Genomic DNA, 24,552 nt, shown 5'->3' with positions numbered 1-24,552 from the left:
CTAAGTCTTCCCCAAAGAAAGGGTTTTTTTTTTTTCTTCACTTTTGTTATCTTTCTGCCTTTTGTTATCTTTTCTCTCTTTTTAAAATTTCAACTTGTATTTTAGGTTCAGGAGTACATGTGCAGGTTTGTTACATGGGTGTGTTGTGTGATGCTGCAGTTTGGGGTACGAATGATTCTGTCACCCTGGTAGTGGACACAGTACGCAATAGGTAGTTTTCAACCCCCTCCCCTCTCTCCCTCCCTCCTCCCTTGAGTCATCCCCAGTGTCTATGGTTCCATCTTTATCTACCAACACTATAAAAATGCTAGAAGAAAATCTAGGAAATACCTTCCTGGACATAAGTCTCAGCAAATAATTTATGATTAAGTCGTCAAAAGCAATTGCAACAAAAACAAAAATTGATCAGTGGGACCTAATCCTTTCTATTTTTAAAGTCTGCCACATTCACCTCACATGGCTCAGCAAACATTGGTTTTTAAATAGGAGGTTTTTGTTATTGGACTTGTTGCCAGAGAGGGCCCCAAGGTGGGAGGAGGCCTGGACAGGGTGGAGGTGTAGCAGGGGTCCAGTTAAGAGACCACAGCAATATCCATGCTCACAGGATGAAGCCCTGTGAGGTATATGTGGAGATGTGAGGACAAGAAGTAGGAATGGTCAGAAGGGTGCAAATGCAGGTGACATTTCTCAGAATGGTCAGGGGTTGAAGATCAACTCGGTGTGCAATTGGATAAGTATGCTTGTTTGGCAGCTCATTTTCTTTTCTTTTTTTTTTTTGAGATGGAGTCTTGCTCTGTCACCCAGGCTGGAGTGCAGCGGCACGATCTCGGCTCACTGCAAGCTCCGCCTCCCAGGTTCATGCCATTCTCCTGCCTCAGCCTCCCAAGTAGCTAGGACTATAGGCACCCACTACCATGCCCGGCTAATTTTTTGTACTTTTAATAGAGATGGGGTTTCACCATGTTAACCAGGATGGTCTTGATCTCCTGACCTCGTGATCCGCCCCCCAGAGTCCTGGGATTACAGGCATGAGCCACCGTGCCTGTCCTGGCAGCTCATTTTCAAATGATCCTGCCCCAGGCTTAGGAGCAAGAACAATAGATACCTGCAAACTCAGGTTCACCTGAAGTATTTCCAAATCTCTGAGCTCACCTGCCAAAAATGCTGCCCCAAGGGAGTCACTTGTTTAAGGTGACATCCCACCTCCCCATCAGCTTCTAGTTACACTGCAACCCACTCTTGAGTGAATGACATATTATTATATCATCCACAGGTGCCCTGAGGAAGAAGCCACTAGGCTAGGGAGTCAGGGGACCTGAGTCCTAGTCTTTGCTATATTGTTGTGGTAAGTCCCTTGATCTTGCCCAAATTCAGTTTAGTATCTGTACAATGGGGGTAGTAATGACTATCTGCCTGTTTGACAAGGTTTTGAGCTTCATGTGAAATCTTGCATGTGAATTCTCTTTGTAAACTCTGATGTACTACAGAGATGTTGGAGGCGTGAGGGAGCAGAAAGGGGAGGCAGGAAGCTGGTCATATCCCCAGCTGGATGGTGGATGGTAGAAAGCAGAGTCCTAAATGAATAAGATACAGGATAGATAAATTCTGATGAGTGAGCCTGAAAATTTGCCTTAGGAAAAGGCTGCTGTTATAACAAAATTCCATGGACTGGATAGCTTAAGCAGCAGATGTTTATTTCTCACAGTTCTGGAGGCTATAAAGTTCAATGTCAAGGTGCCAGCAGATTCAGTTCCTGATGAGGGCTCTCTTCCTGGCTTGCAAACAGCCACCTTCTCACTGTGTTCTTACATGGTGGAGAGGGTGGGCTCTGGTTCTCTTTCTCTTCTTACAAAGACATGAATTCCATCATGGGCTCTCCACCCTCGTGATCTCATCTAAACTTAATCATCTCCCAAAGGCCCCGCCTCCAAGTACCATCACATTGGGGGTTAGGGCTCAACATATAAATTTTAGAGAGACACAAACATTCGGTCTATAGCAAGGGCTAACATTTGAGGACAAAGCACTGAGGGAAACAGACCTGAATGGGAGGCTGATGGGGCTTCAAGCACCCAGGACAAGAGGATGCCTGAGGATCCTCTTGGTGGTGAACAATGTTGTGAATCCTGCTTCTGTCACTTTCTAGAGTTGTACAAGCTGGACAGGTTACCAACTCTGCCATACCTCAACTACCTGTTCTAACATGGAGACTCATTTATTCACTCACCAGATATTTATTGAGCAGCTACTGTGTACCAGAAACTGTTCTCAGTGCTGGGGATTATAAAAAGGTGATTAAGACAGACTAAGTCCCTGCTTTTATGAAGCAAACATCCCCATGAGATGTACCAGTGCCCTGCGGGGGTCTCATGTAATCTACATGGCATGGGCATAGTAAGTGCTCTAGAATTGCTAGCTGCTATTATCATCTATTTCACCATTTTTCCTGGGGCTTGTCCTGTTAAGATGCTACGTGAATAGAACAAATGCATAGAAAGCCAGGGTATTAACCCAGAGGTCCATTCATATATTGCATCTGTTTGTATTTGCTTTGTGGATAGAACTTCCAGGGTCACCCCCGCACTGCTCATCTCACTGGGTAGCCAATATCTGTGCTATTCAACCACTCTCTGGGCTGTCTTCTCCAATGTGTCCAGAAGGGCATCGCTTATTTAGGAAATGACATGTTCCGAGTTATTAATACATTCCAAATATTAAAATTTCAGCCGAAGCACTGGGAAAATCATGGCAGGATCATAATTTAGGGAGGCCAGGTGGCTAATGAATGCTTGGTGCCCAGGAATATCTTGATTCCTCTGCCCCTCTCTCTCAATTAACAAAAGCGCTGATGATCTCGGGGCTGTTTCTGGCCAGCTGGGATAAATCAGCCCTCTGGCAGCTGCTCAAATGATGTATTTTAAGGGCACAGGCCATGTGGCTCACGATTGCAAAGCAATTGGGGTCACTGTGTTTGCATATGGATTAACTTGCTGTGCAGGGATCCTACCCGCTTACTGTGCCCGCTGTGGGTTAACACTCAGTAACTATTCAACAATGATAAAGAGGAGCCGGACCTAATGACCCTTCAGAATGCTCCCCATCTTCATTTCTCTCCATTCCTCTTTTTATTACTTGCAGCACAGAGAATTCAGTCGGCTTTCCTATTTTCAGAGTCCTTATTCTTCTTAGAAGTTTTCTACATTTGACAGAAAAAGGTATCTGGGTGACTATGGTTGGGAAAAAAACATACTGATAGGTTGAAAATTATTGGCCTGGCCCATTCTCCTTGGTGATTCCAAGGCAAGTCGCAAAAGTTAGAGTCGTTTTGAATAAACTATTAATTGGATGCGCTGTTCTCTGGGGAAATCCAGGGTAAGTCCCATTGATGGGCTTAGGTGGTAATTGCTCTGCTGTGAACAGTGTCTAGAAGTTCCCGAATAGTCTGTCTCCAGTCCCCTGAGCAATCATCTGTGGCACCAAGGAGGTAACTGACTTAGTCCCTATTTAGCCATTCAGTAAACATCTACCAGCAATCTACTGCATTCAACACACCATATTAAACATGGGAAGGTTCCTGCGATGTAGAAGACAGTCCCCAGCAAGCCAAGAGCTTGCTGTCTTACAAAAGGGATCACGGATTCACAAAATAAACACAACACAGTTCATACAGTTTAGGCAACAACAGTTTCATGATCATTGTGATGTGTGATCACAGGTCCTGGATTTTCTGAGCTCATTCTAATACTTCATTTTCTCTGTTATTATCCCCATAAATCAATGAAATATTCCAAAAATTCCAATAGTTAAAAATCCAAACTACATTTCTCAGACTACCTCTACTATTTGAAAGCAAGACAAAAATCCTCTGTTAAAGCAGAAGTTCTGGTTTTTACCTAAAATGATGGCCACTGGCCACCTAAGTATTCTTACCATAGGTGACTGGCCCGCTGATGATTCTGCAGTGGTGATTAACAAGGAACATGAGCCTCTTCAGCAAGGTCTTCTGTACAATGACTTGGCGCATGTTTTCAATGGTCCTTGTCCCACTTTCTTTTCTTTTTCTTTTTTTTGAGATGGAGTTTCACTCTTGTCACCCAGGCTGGAGTGCAGTGGCGTGATCTCAGCTCACTGCAACCTCCGCCTCCCGGGTTCAAGTGATTCTCCTGCCTCAGCCTCCCGAGTAGCTGGGATTACAGGCACCCACAATCACACCCAGCTAATTTTTGTATTTTTAGTAGAGACAGGGTTTCGCCATGTCAGCCATGGCTGGTCTCAAACTCCTGACCGCAGATGATCCACCCACCTCGGCCTCCCAAAGTGCTGAGATTACAGGCGTGAGCCACCGTGCCCGGCCCACTTTTCTCTTCATGTATTAATTTACTATCCTTCTGCCCAACGAACAACAGTAAATAAGACGCAGACCTGAACTCCCAGAAGCTTACTTGATGGTCTAGTGGGGACAACAGGCAATTAAACAGGTCAAGAGGAAAGCAGGGAAGGGACCAGAGCTTCAGATGTGCTTCAAAGGCATTTGGACTTGACTCTGATGGAACTAGGAGACACAGAAGGGTCTTGAGCAGAGGTGCGAGTGGACGTGAGTTGCACTTCAGAAAAGGTGATGTCACCACAGGGGAAGAGATGAAAAGGAGCAGGACTGAAGACAGTGAGGAGGTTCTTGTGTCATCCCAGAGATGACTGCCTCATAAAGCTCCACTGAAAGCGGTTTGAGTTCTTGAGAGCGGAAGGGTGAGATGGAGTCCACAAGCCAAGATACAGTCGCCGTGAGGGGTGCAGGGGCAGAGCATAGCTCCAATTATTTATACATAGTCTTGTATCACTATGCTCTGTGCAGGTCCTGCACACTCTGGTATTTGAATGAGAAGGAGGAAGCTTAGAGACACTCGGTAAAGATAACTTGAAAATTAACCTATCTGTGTGGACTAATATACTTTTAAAAGGCTCAAAATTTGCTAAACTAAAGGGAAGAAACCCTGTTTTGATGATTCCAAAAGGCAGATAATAAATGAATACCTGGTATTTGGCTTTAGAATATGACATTATTTTTTCTGGAGTGTATCTGTCATCAGTGCAATTTTTTTTTTTATTTTGCCAATGTAAAAATGTTCCCTGCAGTAACTCCAAATAGGCTAGACAACAGGAAGTAGAAAAGGAAAAGCAAATAGAGCCCGTGAGCCACAAGGATGTAGGGTCTGTAATAATGCACAAAAAGTTAATTGCCGGGCCGGGCGTGGTGGCTCACGCCTGTAATCCCAGCACTTTGGGAGGCCAAGGCAGGTGGATCACCAAGTCAGGAGTTCAAGACCAGTCTGACCAACATGGTGAAACCCTCTCTCTACTAAAAATACAAAAATTAGCCAGGCATTGTGGTGGGCACCTGTAATCCCAGATACTCTGGAGGCTGAGGCAAGAGAACCACTTGAACCTAGGAGGCAGAGGTTGCAGTGAGCTGAGATTGTGCCACTGCACTCCAGCCTGGGAGACAGAGCGAGACTCTGTCTCAAAAAAAAAAAAAAAAAAAAAAAAAAAAAGTTAATTGCCTATGACAGCCAGACATCAATGCCCTCTCACCTCCCCTCCACCTAGGTTGTAAACATCAGTATCATCATCAGAAAATTCTAGAGATGCTTCAGTTGCTTGACTGGAGTAATTATGTTAGTGACATGGTGAAATTCCCTTAAAGGCTCTCCTTTATCTTTAACCACTTGTCCCTAAGCACCCTCCTTCTCCTAATCTAAACGCTGAGGTGTTCAGAAAGCTGTAGTGATGGAAAGCTGTACGTAAATGTAACTACAATAATAGTGCCATGAATTGGAGCTCTCCACTGCTCCCCAACCCTTCTGGAAGAGAGAAGCTCTGTATGGATTCCCAGGAGACAAGGGGCTGTTTCTGGTTCTCCACTGTCCATTCCAGGACTTGTTCCAGCACCCTCTATCTGCAAAATCTCTTCTGACATTCATGCATCCATTCATACTACCTTCTTCTCTCTCTCATCTCTGGCTAGGGAGTTCCACATAGAACATACTGCCACTCTCTGTCACAATTTCTGCAACTCCCTCACAGGTTTTTTGGTTTTATCCCTGTCGGGTCCCTATCATGCCCACAGCAACTGCTGTGGTGTAAATGTTTGTGTGCTCCCTGCCACATTCATATGTTGAAACCTAATCCCCAATGTGGTGGTACTGGGAGGAGGGACCTTTGGGAGATGGTGGGTCATACGGGCTCCTAGAATTAGTGTCTTTTTAAAGAGGACTGAGGGAGCTTGTTTGCTCCTTCCTCTGTGTGAGATGCAGTGAAAATGTTTCATCCTGAACCAGAGACTGAGCCCTCATTAGACACAAAGTCTGCTGGTGCCTTGGTCTTGCACTTCCAAGCCTCCAGAACAGTGATCAGTAAATTTCTATTGCTTATATGTTACCCCATTTAAGGTATTTTGTTATGGCAGCCTGAATGGATGAAAACAACAACTTCAAAATGCACGCTAATTTCAACACCTTTCCTTCAATATCCTCAACTCCTAGATGTGTCATGATCTCCAAACCTTTGTTAGTAAGTCCACACTTTAGACCACATTTTTACGCAAAATTGGTCCACCCCTAAAATCTCAAAGTCTGAGTTCTCCTTCTCTGATTACAGACTTCTTAATTTCTCCCTCTCCTGTCCCATCCAGACACCATCATCATGCCAGTCCTGCCCTATTCCTGGTTCATGAACCTTTCCTCACTTCGGGGACCTTCCTTCCCAGCCCGTGTTCTAGAATCACCTAGACCCTGACTCTCTCTCTCCTTCTCAAGACAGCCTTCAATATCCAATACCCCACTGGGCACGGTGGCTCACACCTGTAATCTCAGCACTTTGGGAGGCCGAGGTGGGAGAATCACTTGAGGCCAGGAGTTGAAGAACAGCCTGGCCAACATGGAGAAACCCCGTCTCTACTAAAAATACAAACATTAGCCAGGCGTGGTGGCAGGCGCCTGTAGTCCCAGCTACTCGGGAGGCTGAGGGAGGAGAATCGTTTGAACCCGGGAGGCAGAGGTTGCAGAGAGCCAAGATCATGCCACTGCACTCCAGCCTGACAGAGCGAGACGCGTTTCAAAAAAAAATAATAATAAAATAAAAAGCCAGTACTCCTAACATCTTCCACGTTCCTCTAACCTGCTCTGTCCGTTCAGTGCTGATGGGGAGTCTTGGCTCCTTCATGTTCTCCAGCCCCAAATGGTTGCTGCTCTTATAAATTCTTATTGTATTTCTCACGCAACTGATGTCAACTTCTCCCACACTCCCTAAACCCTGCTGGCTGCTCCAGCCTCTTTGTCTCAGCAGATGGTCTTCTTGGCTTATTTACTGACACTCTCAAGTACAACATCTGCACTTGAATTTTCACAGCTCTTCAACTTAACACGTCCAAAACTCATCCAGTCATCCTGACTTCCTCCCTCACTCACCTCACACTCAGCCAGTCTCCAGAGCATGTTGATTCTACCTCCTGCAGCATGGATCTGAAATCCTAATGGACTCCTTCGGATTAATATTTCTTCCCATCTGTATCACTTACAATTATTCTAGTTCAGACCAACATAATCTCTTGCCTGGACCACTGCAAGAGCCTCCTAAAGGGTCTACTCTTGGCCAGGTTCAGTGGCTCATGCCTGTAATCCTAGCACTTTGAAAGGCCAAGGGAGGAGGATCGATTGAGGCCAGCAGTTCAAGACCAGCCTGGGCAATGTAACGAGACACTACCTTTACAAGATAAATATATGTGTATATTAATTAATCAGGCATGGTGCATGCCTGTAGGAAGCTGAGGGAGGAGGAACACTTGAGCTCAGGAGTTCAAGGTTACAGTGAGCCTTGATCCCACTACTACACTCCAGCCTGGGCAACACAGCCAGACCCTGACTTTAAAACATTAAAATAAGGCCAGGCACGGTGGCTCACTCCTGTAATCCCAGCACTTTGAGAGGCAAAGGCGGGCAGATTACCTGATGTCAGGAGTTCCAGACCAGCCTGGCCAACATGGTGAAACCCTGTCTCTACTAAAAATATAAAAGTTAGCCAGGTGTGGTGGCGAGCGCCTGTAATCCCAGCTACTCGGGAGGCTGAGGTAGGAGAATTGCTTGAACCCAAGAGGCAGAGGTTACAGTGAGCTGAGATCGTGCCACTGTACTCCAGCCTAGGCAACAGAGAGAGAATCCATCTCAAAAGAAAAAAAAAAAGTAAAATTAAAAAAAACTACCCCTTCTATTTCACCCACTCCAGTTTGATTATTCTACTCCACAGTGACCAAAATGATATTTTTAAAATGCAAACCAGATCATATCATTCCACTGCTTTAATCCCCTTAATGACTTCCCAATACTAAAAGGAAATTTTTCAAAATTCTTAACATAGCCTAGAAGACTTTATTAGCCGAGGTAACTGTCTCTCTCTGTAGAGTCATCTCTGGCCACTCTTTCTTTTATTCTCTACAATCTAGCTTTCCCTTTTTCCAATGCCAAACTACCATTTCATGGCCTTCTAATACGCTGTCCCTCCACATTTCCCACACCCTTTCACCCATCTCCTTTCCCATTTGGAAAATTCCATTTCCCATCTGGAAAATTCCTCTGCTCTCAGTTTTCAACCTAAATTACACTTCTTCAGGTACTTTCCCCCTTCCCCACTCAGGGTAAATTAGATGTTATACGATCTTAGTGTAGCCTATGTTTTTTCCTCATACTGTGTGTCACAAATGCAATGACATCATATTTTGTGATTACCTGCTTAATGACCATGTTTTCCACTATTCTATAAGCTCATCAAGAGCAGGAGCCATGTCTCATTTGCTCAATACTGTGTGCCCAGACCTGGCACAGTGCCTGAGAGCAGAGTTGGGTTATAACCTCCAGAGAATGAGCCTACGGGTGGGCCCAGCAGCAAGGTGGGTGGAGGAAAGCAAGCCTGTGAAAGGGGGCACCCCTTTGATTTCATTCTTCACAAGTGTCTAAGTTCATTTTGTGCTGCTAAAACAGAATACCACAGGCCAGTTAATTTATAAACCAAGCTTATTTGGCTTATGGTTCTGGCAGCTGGGAAGTCCAAGAGTAAGGTGCTGTACCTGATGAGGGCCTTCGTGGCAGAAGGTGGAAGGGCAAGAGAACACATGCCCATGTCAGAAAGGGAAAGGGGGCTGAACTCCTTTTATCCTTTTATCAGGAACCCACTCTCACAATAACTAACCCACTCCTGCAGTAGTGGAATTAATCCTTTCATGCAAAGGCAGACCTCTCATGACCTAATCATCTCTTAAAGGTCCACCTCTCGACACCTGCATTGGGAATTCAGTTTCCAGCACATGAATTTCGAGAAACACATTCAAACCACAGCAGTGAGCCTCCCAGTCTTGCTCCCTTACTGCTTTTTCTACTGCCTTTTCATTATCTATAACCATCATCATGTGAACACACCACCTTAAAGTTGTTGAAAATATGCCACTTTAGGAGAATGTGCTCAGAGGAGGCAACTGATTTCCATACCCACTCGTCACCCCTCACGCCCTGGTCAGCTACTTTCTGTATATTATGTGTTAAAAATGTATGAATGAGACAAGGTCTTGCATTTCCCCTGATTCCTCGACCTCTCGTCAATGTCTGTTTGACCCCAAAGTATCCACTCACCACTCATTCCCTCAAGTCCTTCTCTCCTTCTCAAGGTTCATCAAGGGAAGGTGGTACCTTCCTTGATCCTCTAACTCCCCTCATCTAACCTCCTTAGATTCATCCTTCTTCCCCTCAAGTTGAAAGTTCTTGAAAGAATTGTCTCCATTTGTAGCATTCACTTCCTCCCCACCTACTCACTGTTATTTAGTGCTTTATTCACTCAGTTCCTGAGTAGCTAATACGTCTTCACAACATATAATTCAAAACATTCCAGAAGGTTCACAGTTAAGCATCATTCTACTGGTCTCCCCAAGCTTCACATTTTCCTCAGCGGCAACCCCCACTACCAGCATCTTGTTTGTCTTTCCAGAAAGCATGTACTTACATTTATTCTTGTTTGTGTTTCTTTATACAAATGGAAGCATTTCTATGCATTTTCTACCTTTAGCTTTTTTCACTTAAAGTACCTTAGAGAGTGTTCTATCTACATCACGATATCCAAAGCTGCCTCATTCTTTTAAAGGGCTGCCAAAGCCCCATGGTGAGAATGGATCATAAATTCTCTACTCTGGACATTGAGGATATTACTCGTGCTTTGTTCTAACAAACATGCTGCAGTGAGCATCGTTGCACATACAGGATTTTTCCACCCTTGTGAGTGCATCTGTAGGATAAATTCATAGAAACGAAACAGCACTTTGCATTTTGGAATCAAATTGCTCTCCATAGAAGTTGTACCAATTCACCCACTACAGTAGTCCATAAATTCACTGCCCCTCATATTCCTCAACAGATTGTTTTAACAAGCGTTTTTATGTTTTTCCAGTGAACCAATCTACTTTTAATTTGCATTTCCTTGTATGAATGCAGTTGTTGCCGGGCGTGGTGGCTCATGCCTGTAATCCCAGTATTTTGGGAGGCCAAGGTGGGCGGATCACTTGAGGTCAGGAGTTCAAGACCAGCCTGGTGAACATGGTGAAACCCCATCTCTATTAAAAATAGAAAAATTAGTCAGACATGGTGGCTGGCGCCTGTAATACCAGCCACTTGGGAGGCTGAGGCAGGAGAACCACTTGAACCCGGGAGGTGGAGGTTGCAGTGAGCCAAGATCGCACCAGTGCACTCCAGCCTGGGTGACAGAGCAAGACTCTGTCTCAAAAAAAGAAAAGAAAAGTAGGCAAAACAATGCTGTTGTGCATTCTTCTTACATTTAAGAGCCCTTTGTACTTCTTGTTTCACCAACTCTCTGTTTCCATTCTTTGCCCATTTTTTCTACCACATTTTTGGTCTTTTGGTTTTCCTAGGAAAACACTATACAAGAAAACTAGTTCCTTGTCGTGGTATAAGTTGCAAATATTTTTAATTACTCTGTAACCCTTTGCAATGTGTCTTCTGTGTCCAGGGAAGCAAATGGAACTACTGTCTCGCTGGTTCCCCATGGCCTCCTGGTTGTGCCCTTCCAAGGCCTTTCTCTGTGCTCATTTTTTTTTTTTTCAGCATTTGACAATGCTGACCCACCCTTTTTGAATGTGCCTTTAAAAATTACATGTACTACTTTGTATTGCACCATCTCCCACCTCTCTGATGGTTACTTCTCTTATTCCTTCACCAAAATTCCTGTGAAGAATGCCCTTGTGAAGAGATCTTTGAACTCTGCCTCAGCAGTTCCCCAGGGATGAGCCCTGGCAGAAGATCTTGCTGGAGTTTTTTCCAAGCACCTTAAGTCTAGTGTGATGCGCAGACAGCTATTTCCATAGCTGAGTCCAAGGCAGGCTCAGCATATTTCCTTGGCTCTTTTACTTTTTCATCCCCACATCAAGCTCAACATGTCTAAAACTGTTCCTTCCAACTTTTTCACTTCCCTGGGGTTCCTATCACTCTCCCAATCCTCCTAGGTCTGAATCCTCCAGTTCCCACAGCCCAGGAGTTGCCAAGTCCTATCAATTCTTCTGTGAAAGTCATCTCCTCCACTTCTGCCCTCCTTCCCAGACCCAGGTCATCATGCTTGTCACCTCACTCTTTATCATGTGTCTTGGATGATTCTTCAACACTTTTTCCTTCTGCAGTCCTGCACATGCAATCTCCCGCTGCCCTTTGGGGAAGCCTCAATCCCTCCCATGTACCAGTGCTCCTCACTTACACCTCACCAGAGGGCTCTGCACAAAGCTAGAATCGAATGTGAATTAAGGAAGCCTGGATCCAAATGAAGTACCATGTATCCTGGAACTGGAAGATGGCATTTCCAAAAGTGAAAATTTTATATATATATACACACACACATATATATACATATATAACATATAGATATATACACACACACACACATATATATTTGTGTTATTCCTTTGGACACATCAGTTCTCTCTCTCTCTCTCTCTCTCTGTGTGTGTGTGTGTGTGTGTGTGTGTGTGTGTGTGCTCGCGCGCGCGCTTTGCCATTATTGCTTTTGTTTGCACTTATTTAATTTATTCAACCAACCAGCGTGTACTTTTATTCTGGTCTCCCAAACTCCTTCCCTCCAGCCCCGCTCTACTTAGCTCTCACTTTTGCTGCAGGTGTACCCACCCCCTAGAAAAATTGGTGGCAAGGAGCCATCTCCAAGACCCTGCTCCGTTTTCCAGTCCCAGGGACCATCCAGCAATGCCAGGCCAGTGAGAAGGTGGCCTAACCCTGACACTCTTAGGCCAGTGTCTCCTGTCCACCTGCGCCACTCTGCTGTCTTCTCCTTCACCTTCCATGAGCCATCTTTCCCCCACCCCCACCCCAACACACACATACAAAGACCCTGCAGGAAATGGCCTCCAGCCAGGTGTCACAGCAGAGTCCGCTGACATTCTAAGACATCCTCGGTGCATGGCTAGTTGCTCTGGCACTTGAGTATTTCTTTGGGTCCCAGGATTCAGCATCCCGCTCTGAGGGACGCAACCACCCTCACACATTCAGAGTCACCGGGATGCTGTTTGGGGGTCAGTAGACAGGATAGAGTGAGGAGAAAAGGGGGCATCCGGGAGTGCAGGACGAGCTGCCCGCGGCAGGAGAGAGAAGGGAGGAGAGAGGTGAGGCCCTGGAAGGGGTGGGGACCGCTGGGCTGGCCCAGGCGGGACCGTGCACCCTGTGTGCGCGCGGCGTTGAAATGCCCTGCACGTCGGGGTAGCGGGACAGAGCTCAGGGCGCCCAGGGAGTCTGCGAGTGCCTCGCTCCTCCTGCCGCAACCATGACAGAGAACTCCGACAAAGTTCCCATTGCCCTGATGGGACCTGATGACGTGGAATTCTGCAGCCCCCCGGTGAGTACCGCCAGGGATTCCACACGCAGGGTCCGGGGTGAGTATCTGGTTCCACAAGTCCGACTCAGGGATGCGTGCCACCGAATGAGTGTGTTGGCGGGGGGGATAAATTTGGGTTCCAAATGTGTGCGTGGGGTGTCGCCCCACGCGTATGAGTGTGCAGGGGGCACGGCATCCACAGGCGGGTACGGAGGGGCGTCCCGTGGCCAGTGGAGGGTGCAGGTCCTGGGGCGAAGGCCCCGCGCTGCGAGGTTTGCTCACCGCACTTCCTCGCCCGATGGCAAAGGACCCTCGGGAGCGAGCGCGGCAAAAGAGGCACCCGTAGGAGCCCGGGCCAGCTGTTTCCCGCCCGACTCCCCACTCCCTGGGGGCCACCGTGTGGGCCCGGGTGCGCGCGGGGCTCAGGTGCGGGCGGCACAAACGTGACGGTCCCTCTCCCACCCCGGTCCGCAGGCGTACGCTACGGTGACGGTGAAGCCTTCCACCCCCGCGCGGCTGCTCAAGGTGGGAGCTGTGGTCCTCATTTCAGGGGCGGTGCTGCTGCTCTTCGGGGCCATCGGGGCCTTCTACTTCTGGAAGGGGAGCGACAGTCACGTAAGTCCAGAGGGCGGCGCGCGGGGACACCCGTGTTGCCCACGGTGCCCCTAGGGGGAGCCCAAGCGCGGGCCAGCGAGGGGCGCGCGGCCGCTGCCGCAGGACCCCTCGGGGCCAGCGTGAGCTCCCCTCTCCGGTCCCACTCTGGCACGCAACTTTCCGCCTTAGGTCAACTTTGTAGAAAAGCAAGTGAAGGATTCACGGGAGAAGACTGAAGCGTAGAGTAGGGGAGAATGCAGTGGACGGTCCGAGAAAGGCCGTTTTCGGTCATCTCCCGCTAAGCAGTGGCGCGACAGTGGGGAAGGCACGTTACCTTTTGGCCTCAGTGTACTCCTCCTTAAGGGAAAAAATGGAACTGGATGATCTCGAAGGCCTCTCCCTGCTGAGAAAGGCTATGGATGTAAAATCCAGGACAAAGATAGTGGAGGAATATTCAGACCCATATTCAGACCCATTGGGAAGGAATTTTTGCCTTTCAGAAGGTTTTTTTGTGACCTAGCCATGAACATTCGCTTCTCTCTCTGGAAAACAAAAACAAAAACAACAAACAAACAAACAAACAAAAAGTCTAACTTCCTTAAAGGTGGAAAATCTCTTTAACAATTAATTCTGGCCTAGTCATCACATGTGATTTAATAGTAGGTGTTTTACTGACTGCTGTCCTACTTTCTTTGTATGCAACTATTTATTTTAAAGCTCCATGGCTCTCGAGGAGTACAAAGACTGCCTCTAAGTTGACTGGGCAGAGCTCCAGTGTGTTCTCTAAATACTCTGAATGTGTTCACCTATGTAAAAGGAGGCATTTTATCTTGATGACCACTGCCAGGTCTGGTATAAGCTTATTTCGACTAATGGAAAAGAATTCCATCTCCAGGGCACACACAAAGGGTTCTTTCATAATCACTATCCTCAGAGGATCGGTGATTGCTGTTTTTTCCTCTCTCTCCTACCATGAAATGCAAGGCATGAACGAATTCCAGTACTTACAGAAAATGGTGCTGAAAGCAATTCAACCATTTTACACATCACATCTTCTGCAGTCACTGCATAATTTGTATTTTTAACTCAAATGTCTAATGTAGATAAGCATGCCATTTAGCACCGAGTCTGTTTTAGAGACTATATCAAATTTACAAGCATCGATTTGTAAGATCTGAATTGCACTGTATTTTGTGGGTATTTGAAAAGTGCCTTAATGTATTTGTATTTTAAATATAGAAGCTGGGCCAGATGCTCATGTTTGAAACAGCAAATGTGAATAAGAGAATGATTTCAATATCTACATCTCCATTAATAGCGGGGTTTAGATTGTCATCTCTTTGGGGAATTCTGTGGTTTTAGAATGTAAACGATATCTTTTTTTTTTTTTTCTTTTGAGACGGAGTCTTGCTCTATCACCCAGGCTGGAGCGCAGTGGTGCCATCTCGGCTCACTGCAAGCAAGCTCCGCCTCCCGGGTTCACTCCATTCCCCTGCCTCAGCCTCCCAAGTAGCTGGGACCACATGCGCCCGCCATTGCGCCCGGCTAATTTTTTGTATTTTTAGTAGAGAAGGGGTTTCACCGTGTTAGCCAGGATAGTCTCGATCTCCTAACCTCGTGATCTGCCTGCCTCGGCCTCCCAAAGTGCTGGGATTACAGGCGTGAGTCACCGCCTGTAGATAGCATTTAAAATGCTATCTTTTAAATAACAAAGCCTCAGTGCTATAGGTCAATGGGGGATAAAAATAGCTCTGCTTTTTTTGGGTAAAGATTCTGGACATGATATATATTTTAAAATGAATACCACTTGGCATTTAATTATTCAAGGTAAACTTCACTAACTGACAAGCTTCTAAAAAGAGAGATTAAACAATCATACTGAATAAGCACAACTCCCTTTTTCATATCTTTTACTTTACTGCAAGATGATTGGTTGTCTGGTTCAGGAGAGCAGTATTAAATTCTAAGAATTCAGAGGAACAGTGACACACATTTTATTGCCAACAATCAAAGTTATTACTATATCCTATACAGACAGGAGAATGAAGAAAATCACGATAGTTTTTTTCTCCCTGATCCATATGACTTAAGTATGAAAAACAAATCACAAAATACTAAATAGAGTAACTTTGGCACCATCTAGGCATAGCACATACACAGGTCTCTTTGCCTGAATACAAATCTAGATAGCTCAGACAAAATGTAATCAAAAAAGGTAAGTCTCTGTCAAACAAAAAGACTTGTCATACCAGATGGATTATCCACTCTTTGGGGATTATCTGTGCCTCGGCTCCTCTGTATTGGTTTATAGAGGAGAACCAGCTGTAATTCACCACCTATGCCTTTCATGTGGGGAAATCTCCTTAGGACAGGTTTACTGAAATTTAGTTGGAGGACTATGAAGCACCGGAGTACTAATAATCAGGGTACAACTGAACTGGTCTCCAATATTGAGGCCATTTTTCATCCACATTATTGTAAATGGAACAAGGCACTGAAATATGGGAGATTTCCACCAGTATGAGATAACTGACAACCCCACCCTGTGGGATGAGGGAAGGAGATCATTGCTTGGGGCCTTTCCTCTCAGACTAATTTTTCTAGACATTTTCCCAAACATGTAATTAATCTTATAGAACGTAGGCCTTGTTAAAAACTCATTAGCAAATATCCTTGGCTGTAAAAGGCACCATATTGAGCAGAATTTTGGGAAATAATAAATTTCATCTTATTTGGATAAAAATATCCTTGGGTGTCCACAGTTCCACGGACTTAGAGCAGATAAGGTAAATGCTGCTCCAACAGCCCAGCCTCGTCCCCAGCTCAGAGTCTAGTCTGTTAGAAACTGGACTGCCTCCTCCCCCTCCAACCTCCCCCAGTAGCTTTAAGAGGGCATGAGCTTTTCACTGCTGCCCCATGCAGATGGCGCGGTGCACATAAAAGGTGGGCTGCAGGCTGGCCATGGTGGCTCAGGTCTGTAATCCCAGCACTTTGGGAGGCTGAGGCAGGAGGATCACTTGAAGTCAAGAGTTCAAGACCAGCCTGGCCAGCATGATGAACTTCCATCTCTACTAAAAATACAAAAAAATTAGCCAGGCATGGTGGCGCATGCCTGTAGTCCCAGCTCCCTGGGAGGCTGAGGCAGGAGAATGGCTTAAACCTGGGAGGCAGAGGTTGCAGTGAGCCAAGATTGTGCTACTGCACCCCAGCTTGGGTGACAGAGTAAGACTCCATCTCCAAAAAAAAAAAAAAAAAAAAAAAGGTGGGCTGCAGCTGCACAACCAAGATGCCCTACTGCCCTACGTCAAGCTTGTCCTGCATGCGGCCCAGGGCGGTTTTGGATGCAACCCAACACAAATTCGTACTTTCTTTTTTTTTTTTTTGAGACGGAGTCTAGCTCTGTTGCCCAGGCTGGAGTGCAGTGGCCGGATCTCAGCTCACTGCAAGCCCCGCCTCCCGGGTTCACGCCATTCTCCTGCCTCAGCCTCCCGAGTAGCTGGGAGTACAGGCGCCCGCCACCTCGCCCGACTAATTTTTTTTTGTATTTTAGTAGAGACGGGGTTTCACCGTGTTAGCCAGGATGGTCTCGATCTCCTGAACTCGTGATCCGCCCGTCTCGGCCTCCCAAAGTGCTGGGATTACAGGCTTGAGCCACCGCGCCCGGCCCAAATTCGTACTTTCTTAAAACATTATGAGATTTTTTTTTTAGATTTTTTTTTAAAACTCATCAGCTATCGTTAGTGTTAGTGTATTTTATGTGTGGTCCAAGACAATTCTTCTTCTTCAATTGTGGCCCAGGGGAGCCAAAAGATTGGACACCCCTGCACCTAGTTAGGGAGGCTTTGTTGGGGAGAAGACAGCCAGAGGTAGTGGTGGAGGAATGTGAAATTCAGACCACAGACCACTCTTCTAGTGTGACAACCTTGTCTCCTTAAGAACTGCTAAGAATTTAGAAATGGTTATGTTCTTAAATGTTGCATTGCTTCACTAGTAAAAGCTTATGTGCAATGTTCTTAAAAAAAAACAAAAAACTGAACCTCTTGTCACATGAGTGGAAGATACTCACATGGGTGTTGCCTGCCAGGCTCCTTCTGACAGTTGTCACTGACCCATATGAACACTGACTGCTCAGAGAGCACCGGACAGAACAGAGCCTGCTTTCCAAACCTCGCCTGCAGGAGTCTCACAGCCAAAGAAAACAGGTTTCCCAAACCTGGCTGATCATAAGGGCCACCTGAGGGGCAAGGGGAAAAGAGACTGGTGGGCTGTGCTCTAGCTCCACTAAATCAGAACCCCTAGGAGTGGTTCTTGTGATCAGGGAAGCCTAGGAGACAGTAAATTGCAGACGTCTAAGTTCCTCCTAAAGAGACAGGGAAGGAGGGGCGATGAGGGATGGTTGAGCTGAAACAGGACACTGGTATTTTCTGTCCTGCTGAATGAATGCTGTTCCTAAAAGGGTGCTGGATAGCAAAGCCATTTCTGTATCTCTGCTGATAATAAAATAGTGCACTGTGGGTCTTGTAATAATGAGTCTTCTGCAAGAAATAGATCCAACAGTAACAGATCCTTTTTCCAGTGTTTGTGCACGTAGCAGTCACTTTTCATAATGAGGAAGAAAAATCAGACTTGAATTGGATGTGAGCTATTTGCAGTTTTGACTGGCTGACGTGACATTAAGTAGCAACAGTTTTTCATCAGTTCTCACTCCTCCCCTTTAAGGATTTATATATATGTGTACATATACATCTACAATTTATATATAAGATATGTAATATATCATATGTAAGATATATAGATATACATCCATATGCATCTAAATCCAAAAAACAAACCCACCTCCTAGCCCTGACACACAGAAAGGTCTACCAGGACAGCAGCACACCGAGCAGGAGCAGCATCTGAGTTATTTTGAAACCAGTGCAGTAATCAGGTGTCTGAGCCCTTTGGGTCGGCTAATTAGTGGCAAACTTAAAAAAAAAAAATGTTTTAAGTGTTGAAATTTGTCTTTCTAACAAAACGTTACTCAGAAATGCAACACATAAGACAGAAAAAGCAGAGCCACTCTGGTTAGACTGTGGATGAACAGAGTGCTACAGTGCCATCCTCACCTCTAGGTCATGCCCATGAGATCCCAACAGTTCTAAGTACACGGATGAAAGCCACCTATGAGGTCCAACTTCATTCTACACTCGCGGCAACTCACAAGATCCAGAGATGAGTGGTGTGGCCACCTGTTTTCCTGATTCCTGGACCGGTGCTGTTCTGCAGTGCCAGGTCCCTTCCCCTCTTCCACACACCCCACACATCTCATAACAAAATGCCCTACAGCACCATGGGCCTGCCCCATAGAGTCGTTCAGGGAGTACTACTGTTTTGAACTGAAACAAACGTGCACATTGGCCTTCCTCTCCACACATGCTGCTCTATATCAAGCGTACCCTGGTCCTGTCTGCAGTCCTTTTCATATACCTAATACCATATACCATATGCCTAAGGCACTCCATGCCTAATCTTGACCAAAGGATGAAAACAACTTGTGAAATTGAGGTGCCACTGCAGACGTATTCAGCTGGGAGTCCAATTAACCTTCTGCCTCCTCAATTTCCATTTATCTGTCAATAGTTCTCAACCCAGTTGCATAATAGAGTTGAGCTTTAGAATAAGAAAGACCTATGCCCACGCGCCCTCCCCACAGCTTCTGATTTGATTTGTCCAGGGTGAAACCTAGGCATGGTACCCAGAGAGTCTACCCAGATGCTTCTAAAGTACAGCCAGCATTACAAATTACTGAGCTATTGGAATAGGTGTCAGAGACAACCAAAGGTTTTACTCGTAAGGTGTTTTTAAGGAAATCATTGCATTAACTGATTGCTGTATGAATGAAGTCTTCGTATATAAATGTATTATTATTAAGGACTATCCCAAGTATCTCTGAAACATATGGATGCTACCTCATACACTGCCGTTCTAAAGATGAGCCCTGAATTGCTCAAAAGAGAAAACATCACTAACTCTTATGCTCACTTTCAGATTTACAATGTCCATTACACCATGAGTATCAATGGGAAATTACAAGATGGGTCAATGGAAATAGATGCTGGGAACAACTTGGAGACCTTTAAAATGGGAAGTGGAGCTGAAGAAGCAATTGAAGTTAATGATTTCCAGAATGTAAGTATATTTCATGCATTTACAGAGTTTAACCAGGCAAGCCTGGGGGACTTTTCTAATTCATGGAGAAGCAGCATTTCTCACACACATCCAAACGGTAACTGTTCTTTATAGCAGCTGTAATGCCACTAATCCACATACGTCATATAGCATATTCTCTTTGAGAAAGGACCAAACTTTGTCCTTCATATTTGCGAAAGAAAAAACAACACTTCAGTTGTAAAATACCAAAAACAAAAAGAACCACCTTCATTGAATTCATGTACATAAGGATTTAGCTGTTTTGAAAAAATTTTTTTACTTCTAGGAAACTAAAGGTATTTCCTGGAAATCAAAATAAAACTTGATTTTTAAATGTGGAAAAAAAAAAACCATAGCACTGAAAAGAACAAGTTCTTCTTAGAATTATATAAAGTCTTGGCAGAAAGACTTGAAGGAGCTACTTCTTTTCAAGCGAATTTCTGTAACATGATGAATGAAATGCTCAAAACTATCCAAGAATGTTGTGAGATTTGAAATTTAAATTTCTGAAGTAGAGGGAAATTTTAATGACCTAATAATCTCATCAGCAACAAGTGGGATCTATTTACATACTTTTCTCAATTCCGATTTCCTATTTAATCCGGAAAATTACCATGAGCAAATTCTCCTATTATAGCATATGTTTTCTGACCATAGCATATTAGAGATAAAACATGCACACCTTCTTTGAAGAGGAGAGACTGTTTTGTTTTGATTTTTTAACAAAAATTTCATTTACAGGCAATTTGAGACATTAAGCTGTGCAGCAATGTTTCAGTGTACATCTGCAAACCAAAGTGTCACTCCAGGCCGAATTTCCTGTTGGTCAACATAAATTTTTTTTTTTTTTTTTTTTTTTGAGATGGAGTCTCGCTGTGTCGCCCAGGCTGGAGTGCAGTGGCGGGATCTCGGCTCACTGCAAGCTCCGCCTCCCGGGTTCACAGCATTCTCCTGCCTCAGCCTTCTGAGTAGCTGGGACTACAGGCGCCCGGCACCACGCCTTGCTAATTTTTTTGTATGTTTAGTAGAGACGGGGTTTCACTGTGTTAGCCAGAATGGTCTCGATCTCCTGACCTCGTGATCTGCCCGCCTTGACCTCTCAAAGTGCTGGGATTACAGGCGTGAGCCACCGCGCCTGGCCTGGCCTGGCCAACATATATATTTTATGCCCTTTCATGTTTTATGATGAGGAAGAGGCATTACTATTTGTGTTCTCCTGTTAAATCTGCAGATGGAGTAGGTGAAACTTCATAATGAAAAAAGACTCTTGAAAATAATGTCTCTTCTGATAGTTTATTGGTCCACAAACACCTCATCGACCCATCTTCCTCTGATTGATGAGAAAAGCTAAAGATGCTTTTCATTTGAGTGAAAGCACTCCTCTTGTTGGTACCAAAATATACCTCATAAGTCCATTTGAATACCCAACAGATGCTAACATTAGAGCTGCTGTGATGTTAGATATTATTTGATCATGACAAGGACTGACTGACTATGTTCAGAATGATCTCTGCCCTGGGGACAGCCTCTGCAGCTCTGTATGTGCCCAGCTGCACTTTGTTTAGTCATAGCTTTGCCAATGATTCTGGTCAATGCACACGTATAATTTCTCTGCACTTATTAAAGGCTTTTACTGCAAGACACAGGATAGGGTAAAATCATTTTTTCTTTGTACTTCTCAATATAAACTAATAAAATGTGACTCCCCAACACACACTATTCAATCCAGAAATTGAATGCCTGTGGTATGCCGCAATATTAAGATATGCAAAAGGAGCTACAGAGATTAATAAGATTCGTCTTTCCTGAGATGTTCATGTATCAAAAATATTCTTCTAACATATTTTAATCCCAAACCTGTATTTCTGTTTTATAATCCTTTGGTTCTTTTCTCATAATGGTATCGATTGTGTTTTGCTCTCGTAGACCAGCAGGGCCACAGATATTTTATAAACTGATCAATTCTCTTTGATAGCTTCCACATTTCTTTAAGTCAGAACTGGTGAGTAGAACATTTTTTTGATGGATAGAACCTGTTGGGGGTTTAAACAAGCCTGAACTTTTGAAAACACATGAATCAGTCACTATGGTACCTATGCTATTACTTTCTCCTGTATTTTGAATCAACAGTCAAATTCAAGAAGCATTTATTGAGACATACTGTGTGCAAGGGATGGTGCTAAGCAGGGGGAATGCAAAAATGATTGACCCTTCCCTCAAGGATCCTTCAGTTCAGTCCAGGAGGCAGACACACACACAGAAATAGCTTCAGGTTCGCCTGGAAAATGTGTTCCAATGGGCTATGAACAGAGAGGAAACATCCTTGCTGAAAAGGGGACTGGAGCAGGTCTTACAGAGGTGGTGATGGCCAAATCAGGTCCTGAAGAATGATTAGGATTTCAACCGTCAGACAGGTAGGGGAGAGCTCTCCAGGCCCAGGGAAAAATAGCGAACATGAATGTGCAGGCTTGTTCCAGGGTTCTAATTCTAAGTAGCCCAGTTCAGCCCAGCTTGGGGAAGGAAAGAAGATGGGGATACAGGTGGGGCTAGATCACAAAAGGTTTTGAATTGTAAATGAACAGTCTCCCCGGTTCATCCAGGACCCCACCAAGCTTTTAGTAGAACCCAGTGGGAAAAAACAACCCCCAAGGAAGGATAGCACTGAAAAAAGTGCTCCAGGCTCTCCACCCTGAGAGATAGAAAAGCCAAGTTCATTCAAGCTGTGTGAGTTACACTCCAGTTATACTCTCACAAACACCAGCGCTGTGCTTTAAGCCAACCCCCTTAGACTGAATGCCCCATTTATATAACAAAAAGCCTTAGAAATTGAAAGAATGAACTGATGGGTATATGGGTGTTCACTGTATAATTCTTTTAATTCTGTGAATATTTGAAATTTTTTATTTAAAAAGCTAGAGAAAGTAAAGACAGCATAACCTATCAATTCAGCCTCCAACTACAAGGTAAAGGAAAAAGAAAATGAAACTAATTTATATTAAAAATATGGACTTCATATGTAAATGTTCAGCCAGATGCACTAAAAGACATAAAGTCAAATACTTATAGTATAGTAGTAGTTGAATGACTGTCAGTGCCACAGCCCAAAATGCAGACAGACACAAGTGTGTGTTGGCAATTTAAATGCTATGTAATTTTCTCAAACAGTGAAGAAAAGCACTGTTTTCTCTCCATTTCACAGTAATTGCATTCCTAGGAAATTTGTTGTACATTAAGACTATGCCAGAAATTACTTTGTGTATACATATAAAACAACATTGAGTGCTAGGCACTGATATTTACAAACAGGTTTTTTTTCCTCCAACCCAGGACAATTAGTTCTTCAGGACTGTCCCAGGCTCTGCAGGACCTGACGTCCCTGGGCCCTGTGCAGTAAAGGTCAGGAGTGCCCCCAATCTTTGTGACAACAAAAAACTCCTCAAAGGATTTCTAAAGTGCTGTCTTGGGGACAGGAACTCCTACCATCCTTGGGAACCTCTGGTTTAAGCCATAGAAATAGATAGATGAGATACGTTAGAAAGAAAAAAATGTGCAGCCAAGGTAAGATTACCTCACTCTTTTGAAAAAAGAATGTTAGATTCTTGGACTCTTCACTCATCACCCTTGCTAGCAAATTTCTTCATTACCACTAGCTTCTAAAGCCTGTTTGTTTGCAAAAACAGAAGGTTTGCTCGGCTTTCTTGTGCTTCTTTCAGTTCCCTCTATTTAATCTCTTAATATATCTGGCTGCTTGATGTGGAGTTTTAGCTAGACATGGTGGTAAATATGTGTGAATTGTTTCCCACACTTCCCACCCCATGGGGGTTTCAGTTCTCGCTGAGGTGTGTCGATTGTCAGAACCAACTTAATACGAGATTCCCATTCAGGGCTGTGAATCCTTCAGTAGAATCAGCTCTCCCCTTTGGGGATATCGTGACGGTTGTATAGCGTTCCCTCCACACATGTCACATTCAGGGGATGTGTCTGAAGTTAAGAGAAAATGTCACATAAGGAGAATCATCTCCCTCCCTGCCTTCTGTTTTTCAAACTATGAGTCCTAAATTTACATGCCAAATAAGAGCAGTGGCCCTACAGGAGGTAGCATAGAGAAAGCAGTTATTCTCCAGGTGTATTCCTCAGGCTGCCAGTGGAGCATCACTGGAAGGCTTGTTAGAAATGCAGATTTTAGGCCCCACCCCAGACCTACTGAATGGGAAACTGGGGGTGGGGTACAACACTGTTTAATTTAACAAGTCCTCCAAGTGATTTTTTTTTTTTTTTTTTTTTGAGATGGAGTCTCGTTCTGTTGCCAGGCTGGAGTGCAGTGGTGCGATCTTGGCTTACTGCAACCTCCGCCTCCTGGGTTTAAGTGATTCTCCTGCCTCAGCATTCCGAGTAGCTGGCACTACAGGTGCATGCCACCATGCCCAACTAATTTTTGTATGTGTAGTAGTGACGGGGTTTCACCTTGTTGGCCAGGATGGTCTCCATGTCTTGACCTCACGATCCTCCCGCCTCAGCCTCCCAAAGTGCTGGGATTACAGGCATGAGCCACTGCGCCCCGCCCAGGTGATTTTTTAATTTGCCTTTTTTAAATTGTTACATAATATTTTATATATTTATGGGTTATATGTGATATTTTGTTACATGAATAGAATGTGTAATGATAGGGTATTTGGTTTTCATTTCTATGTGTTGGGAACAAGTCCTCTCTTATAGCTACTTCGAAACATATAATAATACACTGTTGCTAACTATAGTCATCCCACTCTGCTATTGAACATTAGAACTTACTTCTTCTATCTAACTGCATGTTTGTACCACCCATTAACCAACCTGTCTTCATTT

The 24,552-nt window shown here is 44.6% G+C and overlaps 1 protein-coding gene across 1 annotated transcript in view; it reads left to right on the top strand.

Annotated features, from left to right (window-relative positions):
* The first annotated feature begins 12,791 nt into the window (after positions 1 to 12,791).
* Positions 12,792 to 24,552, top strand: part of CNMD (chondromodulin) — a 36,513-nt gene continuing 24,752 nt past the window's right edge. The window contains exons 1-3 of the mRNA XM_050766718.1: positions 12,792 to 12,942; positions 13,396 to 13,536; positions 19,546 to 19,686. Of these exons, the coding sequence (XP_050622675.1) occupies positions 12,871 to 12,942; positions 13,396 to 13,536; positions 19,546 to 19,686 (354 nt within the window). The 5' untranslated portion in view covers positions 12,792 to 12,870. The remainder of the gene's footprint in view (positions 12,943 to 13,395; positions 13,537 to 19,545; positions 19,687 to 24,552) is intronic.

The sequence above is a fragment of the Macaca thibetana genome, chromosome 17 (assembly GCF_024542745.1).
Source record: "Macaca thibetana thibetana isolate TM-01 chromosome 17, ASM2454274v1, whole genome shotgun sequence".
In the NCBI taxonomy this organism is placed as follows: Eukaryota; Metazoa; Chordata; class Mammalia; order Primates; family Cercopithecidae; genus Macaca; species Macaca thibetana.
Note: the sequence above shows the minus strand (reverse complement) of the source record. Positions and strands in the feature narration are given on the sequence as shown.